Consider the following 12,788-nt stretch of genomic DNA (forward strand, 5'->3'; position numbering starts at 1 on the left):
TTCCTCCAGGTGCTCCGGTTTCCTCCCACACTCCAAAGATGTGCGGGTTAGGTGCATTGGCCATGCTAAATTGACTAATAGTGTCAGGGGGATTAGCAGGGTAAATATGTGGGGTTACGGGAATAGGGCCTGGGTGTGTTTGTGGTCGGTGCAGACTCGATGGGCCGAAAGGTCTCCTTCTGCATTGTAGGGATTCTATGATTGAACCACAATTTGTGGCACTGAATTGGATAGCTTTTTCGAAGAGATAGCACAGGCACAATGGGCTGAATGGGCTGGGAGATTCTGTCTGTTTCAGAAATCCACTTTGGGGTGGCAGGTGTTGAATATCTTCCAAATGTAACCTGTCGCTCTCTCTGCTGATCTCTAAAGGTAACATCTTGGGTGTAATACATGACCATCAGAAGCTGGTGAAAACCTTCCGTTTGATGCGGCGAGCGGGATACATAAATGAATTTGTTTCTATCTCCACAAATCTGACGGATCGCTGCGTTTATATTTCTTCTGATGGAGGCAGACTTTGCAGGTAGTAATAATCAGCGATTAATCATTTTGTGCAACTTCCAAGTGCAGCGCTGTTTTAATTCTAATGGTAGCGTGCAGAATCTCCCCGCATTGCTGTCTTTGTGCGATGTATGAATCTGTCCTGTTTGTCCTATTGAAGTACAGTAAGAGTTTTAAGAACACCAGGTTAAAGTCCAGCAGGTTTATTTGGTAGCAAATGCCATTAGCTTTCGGAGCGCTGCTCCTTCGTCAGATGGAGTGGAAATCTGCTGAGAGCAGATATCCACTCCATCTGACGAAGGAGCAGCGCTCTGAAAGCTAATGGCATTTGCTACCAAATACACCTGTTGGACTTTAACCTGGTGTTGTTAAACCTCTTACTGTGTTTACCCCAGTCCAACGCCGGCATCTCCACATCATGTCCTATTGAAGGGCAGGAACGATGGAATACAGTGCATTCTTTGGGATTTTCATAAAGTATTTGATAATGCTCGTAATAATGGGACAGGGAATTAAGGAGAAAGGAGGCGACATGAAGTAAAAGTTTATTTATTAGTCACAAGTAGACTTACATTAACACTGCAATGAAGTTACTGTGAAAATCCCCTAATCGTCACACTCCAGCACCTGTTCGGGTACACTGAGGGAGAATTTAGCACGGCCAATGCACCTAACCAGCACGTCTTTCAGACTGTGGGAGGAAACCGGAGCACCCGGAGGAAACCCACGCAGAAACGTGGAGAATGTGCAGACTCCACACAGACAGAGACCCAAGGGCGGGAATCAAAGCCGGGTCCCTGGCGCTGAGAGGCAGCTGTGCTAACCACTGGGTCACTGTGCTGGTGGATGAAAAGATGAAAGTTAGTCATAGAAGGAATTTGAGGATGGAAGGATTGATGAGGGGTGTTTGATGGTAAGTACCCAGGTTGGGCAACTCCTGCCTGGTGCATGAATAATCTAGAATTAGGAATTTAAATGTTCTTCAAATTTACTTCTACAAGGATAGTGGGAGCAGATTCAGTGGTGACTTATTTATATGTGTATATATTTTTAGATAAACTGGAGGAGAAGGAAGACTTTACAGGGCTGTGGGGAAAGAATAAGGGAGTAGGATTAATCGGATAACTCTTCCCAGCACAGGCGTGATAGGCTGAATGATCTTCTCCTATGCTGTATTATGTAACGATAACAAAAAATACTAAGGCACCAAGATGATTCGATGCTAATCTCTGAGCAAAAGAGGTAGACACGGAGCATATAAGCAGATACACATAGCAATAATAGGACAGGCGACAAAAAATTTGGTCAATGAGGTAGGTTTTAAGGAATGTCTTAAAGTAGGAGAGAGATTAATAGAAGCAGAAAAGCTTAGGGTGGGGCTTCTGGAGTTATTGCCCAGGCAACTGAGGATGCAGTTGCCAATGGGGATGTGCAAGGATCGAAAGATGTGTTGATTAATGAGGTGAAGGATGGTGAGAGGAGGCTTCTTTGGGACATAACGCCTTCATAAATTTGGTGGGTCAAATACCCGGTTTCTGTGCTGTGCTGTGCTGTAACTGGAGCTTGATGTCCAGTACCTTGTATATTCCACAGCATCCCAGTAGAAGAGAGAGTCACAGCTCAGCAAGCTAAATCCCTGGGCTAAAAATAATTCCTACCTTGGTACTTGTGACTTTGTGATTAAAGCAGGAGCTGGCTGCCGTTAACTGACTGCCTTACTAGTTATTATACATAATGGCACTTCCAGCGGCAAGGTAAATAAAGCAGAGTAAACTCATACTGCAGCCACCGGCCTCATTGTTTAGACGTATTGCAGAATGTTACAACTTATTTGGTTTATTCAAAATGCACAGCTTTTGGAAGAGAAAAATGTTAAACTCTCTTCCCTTGTCCGGTTGCCATGTGAATAGAGCATAAAACACATTGTTAATCCTACTTGGTACCAGCTAATAATCCAGAAAAGAAAAATCTCTTCGATTTCTGTGTTGTGACTTTGTGGTAAGAGTGGTAATTGTATTTCTGTTAGCTCTTTCCTGTAATACTATACTTGGGGTTGCATTGTTCCGATACAGTACTTAACTTTTTAAGATGTACTCATTAAAACTTGGGCGAGTGTTTGTACTTTATTTTTATACAAGTACCTACTGTTTATTTTCTGCTCCTTGCTGGAGCTTGCTGTACAAATAGCAAGCTTGCTGATGGTCCAATGTCGCATGCCCTTCTTTGTCCTCCTGGGTTGCTCCGGTGATAGTGTTAGAGCATGCGGGATACATGTCCCCATGTCAGACGCTGCAAATAGAAAGATTCGAAACACTTTCATAAATCTGCTCATTTTCATTAAGCCTTTCCAAGTTGCGCTCATTTTCTCTGACAGTCTATATTGACCAAGAGATGGACGGTGCACTCGCATTTTCCTGATTTTGTTTTGTACGGTAAATACAAAATGATATTGTGGGGGGAAAAGTCAGTCAATATAATTTAAAATTGAAATAAACTCAAGGTTATAAAAGTTGCACTGGCGATTCTGTTCTTTGAAGATGTTATGCAGAGTAGAACAATGAGGTTAAACCACATCTTATCCAAAGAAGGCATCATTTGCAATGCAGCACTCCCTCGTTTCTGTACTGGAAATGTCAGATGGCGTATGTGTTCAAGCCATTTGAATGGGACTTGAAGTCACTACCTGCTGATGCGGAGACAAGCGTGTTACTCATTGAGCCTTGGCTATAACCACTGGATAAAAGCAAATTACTGCAGACGCTGGAATCTGAAACCAAAAGCGAAAATGCTGGAAAATCTCAGCAGATCTGGCAGCATCAGATGTGCTGAGATTTTCCAGCATTTTCTCTTTTGGGCTCTTGGCTAGGTAACCCAGGTTGAGACACTTTGATGGTAACTAGCGGTATTTTGATAATTTTGGTTACAGTGACCAGATGGATGCACTGTGCAGTTTTTGTTTGTTTCTTAACTTAAATTCAAATTAATTTGTTATAACCAGAAATTGAAAGCAAATCGAATCACAGTACCTGAACTGAGTGGTCTGTGCGCCTCTTGTAATTACGCTAAAAATTTGAGAATGCACACTTGAACTTTGATCAACGGGGAGTCCAGGATTATGGGAGGGAGGGGCTGAATGGCCTACTCTATGCTTGCGTTGTGTTCTTGTATTTGGGATTTGGAGTGAAATTGCAATGATTTTTTTTTTAAATTCTCCAAATTCTTTGTTCTAGAAAAAGTGGCAGCTATTGATTGTACTGGAGAATGTTGCTCTCTAAGGGAAATTTCTTTGCTTAACTTTGCGTTTAGGCCCTACATCATTGTGAAGAATGGAAAACCAGCGGTAACAAATAAGCATATTGAAGAGCTATCTCAAGGCTACAGGTAACTCAATATCCATTTAATAATATTGATACCATGTTTTTGTTGAAGTGGGTAACTTGGGTGCACGCTCTGCAATGGCTGTACCGATATCAGGTCAGTCTGGGTGCTGCGGGGGAGGGTGGGGGAGGCACACGGTGGGCAGTGCTGGCTAATCTGTGCCGTTGGTGCTGCTGGCAAGCTTTACTATCTGGTGGCAAATTAGTACTTCCCCACAGAGGGAGGAAATTGCTGGCCAGCCCCCTTGCTGACCTTTTCTTCACTTAGTGACTGTCGAGCAGTTTTTCCATCGGTTTATTTGATTGCCCATCTTTTTAAATGTGTGTGGTTGTGTAGGAGGGGAGCGGGGGGAGGGGGGGGGAGGGGGAGGGGAGTGGGGGTTAGGGAATCTTGCATTTTGAGGTCTTGTTTTACTCTTCCTTCTGAATTGTTTTGCTGCTTGTATCATGAATCTGTCTCAGAGGTAAGTTCCAAATATCTCTGTCTTCAAGAGTATGTTTACTAACCTTATGAAATTGGTTTTTTAAAAAAATGATAAAATACAGGAAGAATAAACTAAAAATTGTGCCTCTGAATTACTTTAAAACCGAGGGATTTATTTCTGTGCCTCCAGGCTGTCTTTCCCGTCCACAACATTCAATATTAACTTATTTTCAGAACTATATTTTCTATTCTATTCTATTTGTTCATGGGATGTGGGCATCGCTGGCTGGGCCTGCATTTATTGCCCATCCCTGAGGACATTTAAGAGTCAACCACATTGCTGTGGGTCTAGAGTCACATGTAGGCCAGACTGGGTAAGGATGGCTGGTTTCCTTCCCTAAAGGACCTTAGTGAACCAGATGGATTTTTGCGAGAATCGACAATGGTTTCATGGTCAACATTCGACTTTTAATTCCAGATTTTTTATTGATTTCAAATTTCATCATCAGCCATGGTGATATTTGAACCGGGGTCCCCAGAACATTACCCTGGGTCTCTGGATTCCTAGTCCAATGACAATACCAGCCGCATTCGACCGAGTGTGGCATCAAGGAGCCCGAGCGAAACTGGAATCAATGGGTATCAGGGGACAAACTCTCCACTGGTTGAAGTCATACCTGGTACATAGGAAGATGATTGTGGTTGTGGGGGGGTCAGTCATCTCAGCTCCATGAGTGTCCGAGGCCCAACCATCTTCAGCTGCTTCATCAATGACCTTCCCTCCATCATAAGATCAGAAGTGGGGATGTTCGCCGATGATTGCACAATGTTCGACTCCTCAGTCCATGTTCAAATGCAACAAGATCTGGACAATATCCAGGCTTGGGCTGACAAGTGGCAAATAACATTTGCGCCACACAAATGCCAGGCAATGACCATCATCAATAAGAGACACTCTAACCACCGCCCCTTAACATTCAATGGTGTAACCATCACTGAATCCCCCACTGTCAACATCCTTGGAGTTCCCATTGACCAGAAACTCAACTGGATTCACCACAACACTGGCTACAAGAGCAGTAAGGAGTCTCACAACACCAGGTTAAAGTCCAACAGGTTTATTTGGTAGCACAAGCCACTAGCTTTCGGAGCGCTGCTATTTCATCGGTAAGTGGGAGTTCTGTTCACAAACGGCATATAAAGACACAAACTCAATTTTAAAATAATGGTTGGAATACAAGAGCAGGTCAGAGGCTAGGAATACTGTGGCAAGTAACTCACCTCCTGACTCCCCAGAGCCTATCTACCATCTACAAGGCACAAGTCAGGAGTGTCTTGGAATACTCCCCACTTGCCTGGATGGGTGCAGCTCCAAAAACACTCAAGAAGCTTGACACCATCCAGGACAAAGCAGTCAGCTTGATTGGTACCATATCTACAAGCATTCAATCCCTCCACCACCGACACTCAGTAGCAGCAGTGTGTACTATCTACAAGATGCACTGCAGCAATTCGCCAAAGATCCTTAGACAGCACCTTCCAAACCCACGACCACTTCCATCTAGAAGGACAAGGGCAGCAGATAAATGGGAACACCGCCACCTGCAAGTTCCCCTCCAAGCCACTCACCATCCTGACTTGGAAATTTATCGCCATTCCCTCGCAGTCGCTGGGTCAAAATCCTAGAATTCCCTCCTTAAGGGCATTGTGGGTCACTCCACAGAACATGGACTGCAGCGATTCAAGAAGGCAGCTCACCACCACCTTTTCAAGGGCAACTAGGGATGGGCAATAAATGTTGGCCAGCCAGCGACGCCCATGTCCCACAAATGAATCTAAAAAAATTACCACTACGCCACCGCCTCCCCTCTGGAACTGTATTAATATTTATTTAATTGTATGTATACATATATTTAGTGATATGTTATTTAGCTCCTCAAAAGTTAAAGCAAATTGCAAGTTGTGACTTATTTATGAATAAGCTTTCTAAACATATTTCCTTCCTTGTAACCTTGGGAGCTAGCTGACCCATCCTGCCTTTCTGTGAAATGCTCAGTTCTGTAACGCTCCTTTTTGTACCTTTTCAGCTCCCTCAATCAACTGTTGAAGTTTGATAGAACTTCATAGGTGCCAGCTGCCTTCAAAACAAGTTGTCATATGCGTCACTGAACCAATCGCAAATTCTATATAAATTGAGAAAGTAATGAGTAATGTAGATAAAGGGGAACCTGTAGTATGTGGTATACTTGAATTTCCAAATGGTGTTTGGTAAGGGACCGCATCAAGGGTTACTATACAAGACAAGAGCACCTGGTTGGTAACGTACGATAGAGGATTGGTTAGCTAACCGGAAGCAGAGAGTGGGTCATTTTCAGTTTGCCAAACTGTAACTAGTGGAATGTCACAGGGATCAATGCTGGGGCCTCAACTGTTTGCAATGTGTCTAAATGTCTTGGATGAAGGGACTGAATGTATCGTGGCTAAATTTGCTGATGATGCAAAGATAGGTGGGAGAGGATGTAATGAGGACTGGAGCCTACAAAGGGATTTGGCCACAAAAATTGGCAGATGGAGTATAATCTGGGAAAATGGGAACTTGTCCATTTTGTCAGGAAGAATATAAAAGCAGTGGTACAGAGGGATCTGGGAGTCCTGGTTCATGAATCACAAAAGGTTAGTATGAAGGTACAGCAAGTGGTTAGGAAGACAAATGAAATGTTGTCATTTATTTCAAGAGAATGGAATATGGAATTAGGGAAGTTGGTGAGACCACATTTGGGGTGTAGTGTGCAGTTTTGTTCTCCTTATTTAAGATGGGCTGTAATTACATTAAATGCAGTTCAGAGAAGATTCACTAGACTGATTCATGGGATGAAGGGGATATGAGGAAAGATTGGACATGCTGGACCTGTATTCATCAGAGTTTAGAAGAAATGATATTACTGAAACATTACGTGATCCTGAGGAGGTTTGGAGAGGGTTGATGCTGAGAGGATGTTTCCCCTTGGAGGGAGAGACTGAACCAGCGAACATGGTTTTAAAATAAGGAGTCTCTTATCTAAGATGGAGACAAGAAGAATTTTTTTCTCTGAAGGTCATTGGTCTGTTGAATTCTCTTCATATGTGGAGATGCCGGCGTTGGACTGGAGTAAACACAGTAAGAGGTCTCACAACACCAGGTTAAAGTCCAACAGGTTTATTTGGTAGCAAAAGCCACAAGCTTTCGGAGCGCTGCTCCTTCGTCAAGTAAGTGGGAGTGGATGGTGTTCTCACGTGAGATTTTGCAAGCCCTGTTGGGGAACACTTCAGCGGTCATGGGTATTCGGCCTCTGACCTTCAGGTAAGTGTTCTCCAAGGCGGCATTCAATCTTGGGTTCATGTCACACTATCTGTAACCCCCACGACTTGCTTGAGCTTGTAAATTCTCACTAACTGTCCTGTCTGGAGACAATGCACATCTCTTTAGCCTGTGCTTAACGCTCTCTCCACTCACATTGTCTGTACCTTTAAGACTTGATTACCTGTAAAGACTTGCATTCCAACCATTATTTTGTAAATTGACTTTGTGTCTTTATATGCCCTGTTTGTGAACTGAAATCCCACTTACCTGACGAAAGAGCAGCGCTCCGAAAGCTAGTGGCTTTTGCTACCAAATAAACCTGTTGGACTTTAACCTGGTGTTGTGAGAATTCTCTTCCTCAGGGACAAGTGGCGGCAGAGTCAATGAGATTGATTCCTGATTGACAAGGAAGTCAAAGGGGGCAGAGAGGAAGTCGATGTGAGGGCACAATCCAATCAGCCATGATTTTGTCGAATGGCCGAGCGAGTTTGAGGGGCCGAATGCCTTATTCCTGCTCTAATTCATATACTCATATGTTCAGAGTGTGCTAGTCCAGCCCTCAAACCAGTTACCACGGAAACTGCAATGACAAACAATGCAAGAGGCACAACAACATAGGCTGGTGCTTTTTGAAACTCTGAATTCAAAGGATAGGCTTCTGTACCAAAAACTGAGCAAATTTGTGCCATGGGGAAGAAGCAGCAAAAGAGAAGATGTGCATTTAAAGGCCTTGTTCAGTTCAGATGGATGTCACAAAATCTGCTCTGCAACATTGCCTTTGAGTTAGGATTTGCGCATCGTAAACTGAAGCAACGTCTTTTGGGGAAAATGAACAGAAAATGTAAATAGACCTCAAATAATGATGGGTTTAGGCATCGAGGTGCAGTGAACTTTTAAAACAGGGACACAAGTGGGGGAAAAAAAATCATGAGTAAGGGTGAATGGGATCCTTAGCAAATGGAATACAAAACCAAGATGGCTGCTTTGAAACTTCTGCACAATATGTGAGCTGAAATTTGTCCTTGTGATAAATATTGGCCAGAACATAGAGGATAACTCTCCTGCAGAACAGTGCCACAGAAACATTGTCTACCTGAGAGCAGCCTCGGTTTAACATCTCACCCTAAGGATGGACCTCTGGCAGCGCAGCACTCCTTCAGTACTGCACTGGAGTGTTGGTCTCAATTTTTGTTCTCTAGCCTTAGAGAGGAGATTGAACGCAGAGGCTAGTGACTCCATGATTAAGATTGATCTACTGAGCCACAGCTGACTCCCATGCCCTTTATTCCACTTTTTAAAATTTTAAAGTGAAAGTTGATTTATTATTGTCTCAAGTAGGCTTACTATTAACACTGCAGTGAAGTTACTGTGAAAATGCTCCAGTTGCCACACTCCAGTGCCTGTTTGGGTACACTGAGGGAGAATTTAGTATGGCCAATGCATCTAACCAGCACATCTTTCGGACTGTGGGAAGAAACCGGAGCACCCGGAGGAAACCCACGCAGACACGGGGAGAACGTACAGATTCCGCACAGATAGTGACCCAAGCTGGGAATCGAACCTCGGTCCCTGGCGCTGCGAGGCAGCAGTGCTAACCACTGTGCTGCCGTGAATTGTGCATAGTTTTAAATTATCCCGGGTTTAAAGCATGTTTTTGTGGTTTGTAAATTAGGATTGCTTTCCAAGTAGAGCTCCTCTGTTTTCGAATCTGTTCAGTCCATGCACACGCTCAATTTTTGTTTTAAAGCAGAACACAGTGTAGAGATTTGGATTCTGTACTAACCCCAGAGTATGAAAATTCTTGACAAAGAGTAACCATGATGGCAGAAAGCACAAACACTAATTTAGAATGCAAACTAGGAGCGTTAGTGGACAATAAAGATTGATACTTATGCCATTAGTCAGTTCACATGCCTGGCACAGTACACAAGTTCAACATGTGTCAGTGTGCCTTTCCTGTGGATCTCAGGACTTCTGGGATCATGGTTCTGTGAACCTGGTCACAACATCCTTCAAGATTTTAGCTTAACGAACCTGACTATAACATGCATACAGATCCCTTTGCAGACCATAACTCTCAACTTCCCAGTCTACCTTAATTGCTGAATCTTACAGTCCACCTTAACTGCTGAAGCTACACACTTCACAGCTGCCTGTTGAGTACTTTCTCTGTCTCTCCCTCGTGCTCCCTCGCTCTCGCACCCCCCCACTAATAGCTTATACGTTTTCTCTTCACTCTCTTAAATCAATTACTTTTAGCCCTGGCAATCCTGTATTTTACTGGATCGAGTGATCCCTAACACTGGGTTCTTATGGCAACCCCTGAGTTCATGACAAATACCCATTCACTGGCGATGTCCTACGCAAATGCTAACTTCTTAGCAAGTGCCCTGCTCCTTGCTCTGCACATAAATGCCTCCCAGAAAGTATCCTGTGACAAACACTAACCCTGGTAAGTGCAAAGACCTCAGTGATGCGCCCCAATTTTTATATATTTTATAGAGGTAGCTTTGTAACATTTAGCCCAAGTATGTGCACTGGATCAACACAACTAATGACTTCTAACCCAATATTTGCAGATCTTGACCAATGGAAAGAGTACTCCTTGGAGCCCCCACAACAGTTTTACCTTAATTTGTATCTCTTAGCCCGAGGTCCTCGGAACATCTAGTCTTCAGACCAGTCTTCCAGCCAATCGGTTTTGCGACCTTGGCTTCCCTTCTAAGCTATAACTTGTATATTTTGACCATTGTCCCTGGAAGGAACATCGAGTCTTCATGCCACCTTCCTGGCCAATCAGCATTGTAGTTTACTGTTGAGCTGGACTCACTGGAGTCCAAATGTGTCCGAGCTGTAACACCAAGTGTTCTTAAAGCTATATCACAGTATTTGGTACTGAAAGAGATGGCAACTTTAAGACTTCTCATCAACATATCCCAAAATTCACAAGTTAACCCAATACAAACAAATTAAGGCTTTCACCAATAAATGCATGTACAAAACAATTTGATAATTTAAATTTAAGCTTTGACAAAGATAATTGTCAAAGATAATTTAAGCATTATTTACTCAAATGAGCCAACAAGGTGTTTAACATGCCCTCCCTCTGCCGATTGACAACTTTTTAAGCATGGCTTTAGGCCATTGATGCTGATTCAATCAGAATTTAAGAGGGAATTAAATGATCATTTTAAGGAAATATCTGCTCAACATGGAGATTGAAATATCCCCAGCTGTAATAAAACACAAAATGCTGGAAATACTCTGAAGGCCAGGAAACATCAGAATATTTCCAGCATTTTGTGGAGAGAGAATCATAGAATTCCTACAGTGCAGAAGGAGGCCATTTGGTCCATCGAATTCATACTGACCAGCATCCCACCCAGGCCCTATTCCTGTACCTCTCATTTACCCTGCTAATCCCCGTGACACTAGGGTCAGTTTAGCATGGCCAATCAACCTAACCCGCGCGCCTTTGGATTGTGGGAGGAGACCAGAGCTCCCGGAGGAAACCCGCGCAGACACGGGGAGAATGTGCAAACTCTACAGAAACAGTGACCCAAGGTCAGAATTGAACGCGTGTCCCTGGCGCTATGAGGCAGCAGTGCTAACCACTGTGCCACCGTGCTGCCTTTAATACTTCAGATCGATGACCTTTCAGCAGAAGTGGAAGAAGTTAGAGATGTAACAGGTGGGTCAACCCATAGCACAGGGACTGCAGCAGTTCAAGAAGGCAGCTCACCACCACCTTCTCAAGGGCAACTAGGGATGGGCAATAAATGCTGGCCTAGCCAGAGATGTCCATGTCTCACGAATGAATTTTAAAAATGGTTTTAAGCAATCACAGGCAGTCCTCGACTTTGCTACGCTTGAGCTACAACAAATGGCACTTGCAACATGCATAATCTTGCGCCATATTTTGGCTTTACAACGCCAGTTTCAATGTTACAACGTCCTGCGCCGCCCACCTTTTATATTTTTGGGTTGCTGATCTCGAACGAGCCCATTGAAGCAGAGAAACCGCTGATTCTCTGGTAAAATGTGGCTTTACAGTACAGAGGTATGGGAACAGAGACAGACAGGGTGATAGATGGACTGGGAGGAGTGGAGTGGGAGAGGCACTGCTATCTGTCTTGGTTTTATGTGCCTAGTTTAGACAGACACTCAACGCCGAGAAAATGAGAGCACAGTAAATAGGCTCATCTCCTTGCATATCCGTGTGGTTTAATCTCCTGAAGTGACTCGCTGGCTGAAAAATAGCTTCAGACAAGTGGCTTACCAATACCGGGGACTGCCAGATAAACTCAAAAAACCCAACGGAAATTACATTAACATGTTCACGAACCAACCACCCATTTTTAACTTGTACTTATGGGAAAATCAGTTCCGAGGGACAAATAAAGGAACAAAAGCTGTCTCGAGAGGGAGTGTAAATACTTCGGGTGGTCAATCTCTGCATATTTTGCTTCTGTATCGGTGCAATAGTTGGTTTAATTTTTATGCTTTGTCTGCAGGTCTTTTGAAGATTTCTTGCACGAGGGGTTAGTGGAGTACCTCGATGTCAATGAAGAAAATGATTGCTATATTGCACTTTATGAGCATATGATCAAAAAGTAAGTTCAGAGACTGCTGCACTTGATGTAACTGCAGGAGTGAGTTTACACCAAAGTATTAACACCAAAGTACACCAAAGAGTGCAGAAAAGATTTACCAGGATGTTGCCTGGTATTTCTAGGGTATTAGCTATGAGGTGAGATTGAGTAAACTAGGGTTGTTCTCCCTGGAAAGACGGAGGTTGAGGGGCGACCTAATGGAAGTTTATAAAATTATGAAGGGCATAGATAGGGTGAACAGTTGGAAGCTTTTTCCCAGGTCAGAAATTACAAACACAAGGGGTCACAAGTTCAAGGTAAGGGGGGGCAAGGTTCAATACAGATATGCGGGGGACGTATTTTACACAGAGGGTGGTGGGGGCCTGGAATGCACTACCAAACAAGGTGGTTGAGGCAGACACGCTAGGATCATTTAAGACTTATCTAGATAGCCACATGAACAGACTGGGAATAGAGGGATACAAACGGATGGTCTAGTTAGGAACACATGATCGGTGCAGGCTTGGAGGGCCGAAGGGCCTGTTCCTGTG

The 12,788-nt window shown here is 43.7% G+C and overlaps 1 protein-coding gene across 1 annotated transcript in view; it reads left to right on the forward strand.

Moving 5' to 3' along the window:
• Positions 1 to 12,788, forward strand: part of polr3b (polymerase (RNA) III (DNA directed) polypeptide B) — a 99,752-nt gene that overhangs the window by 57,394 nt on the left and 29,570 nt on the right. The window contains exons 16-18 of the mRNA XM_078219562.1: positions 373 to 526; positions 3,811 to 3,885; positions 12,160 to 12,258. Coding sequence (XP_078075688.1) covers positions 373 to 526; positions 3,811 to 3,885; positions 12,160 to 12,258 — 328 coding nt within the window. The remainder of the gene's footprint in view (positions 1 to 372; positions 527 to 3,810; positions 3,886 to 12,159; positions 12,259 to 12,788) is intronic.

The sequence above is a fragment of the Mustelus asterias genome, chromosome 9 (assembly GCF_964213995.1).
Source record: "Mustelus asterias chromosome 9, sMusAst1.hap1.1, whole genome shotgun sequence".
NCBI lineage: Eukaryota > Metazoa > Chordata > Chondrichthyes > Carcharhiniformes > Triakidae > Mustelus > Mustelus asterias.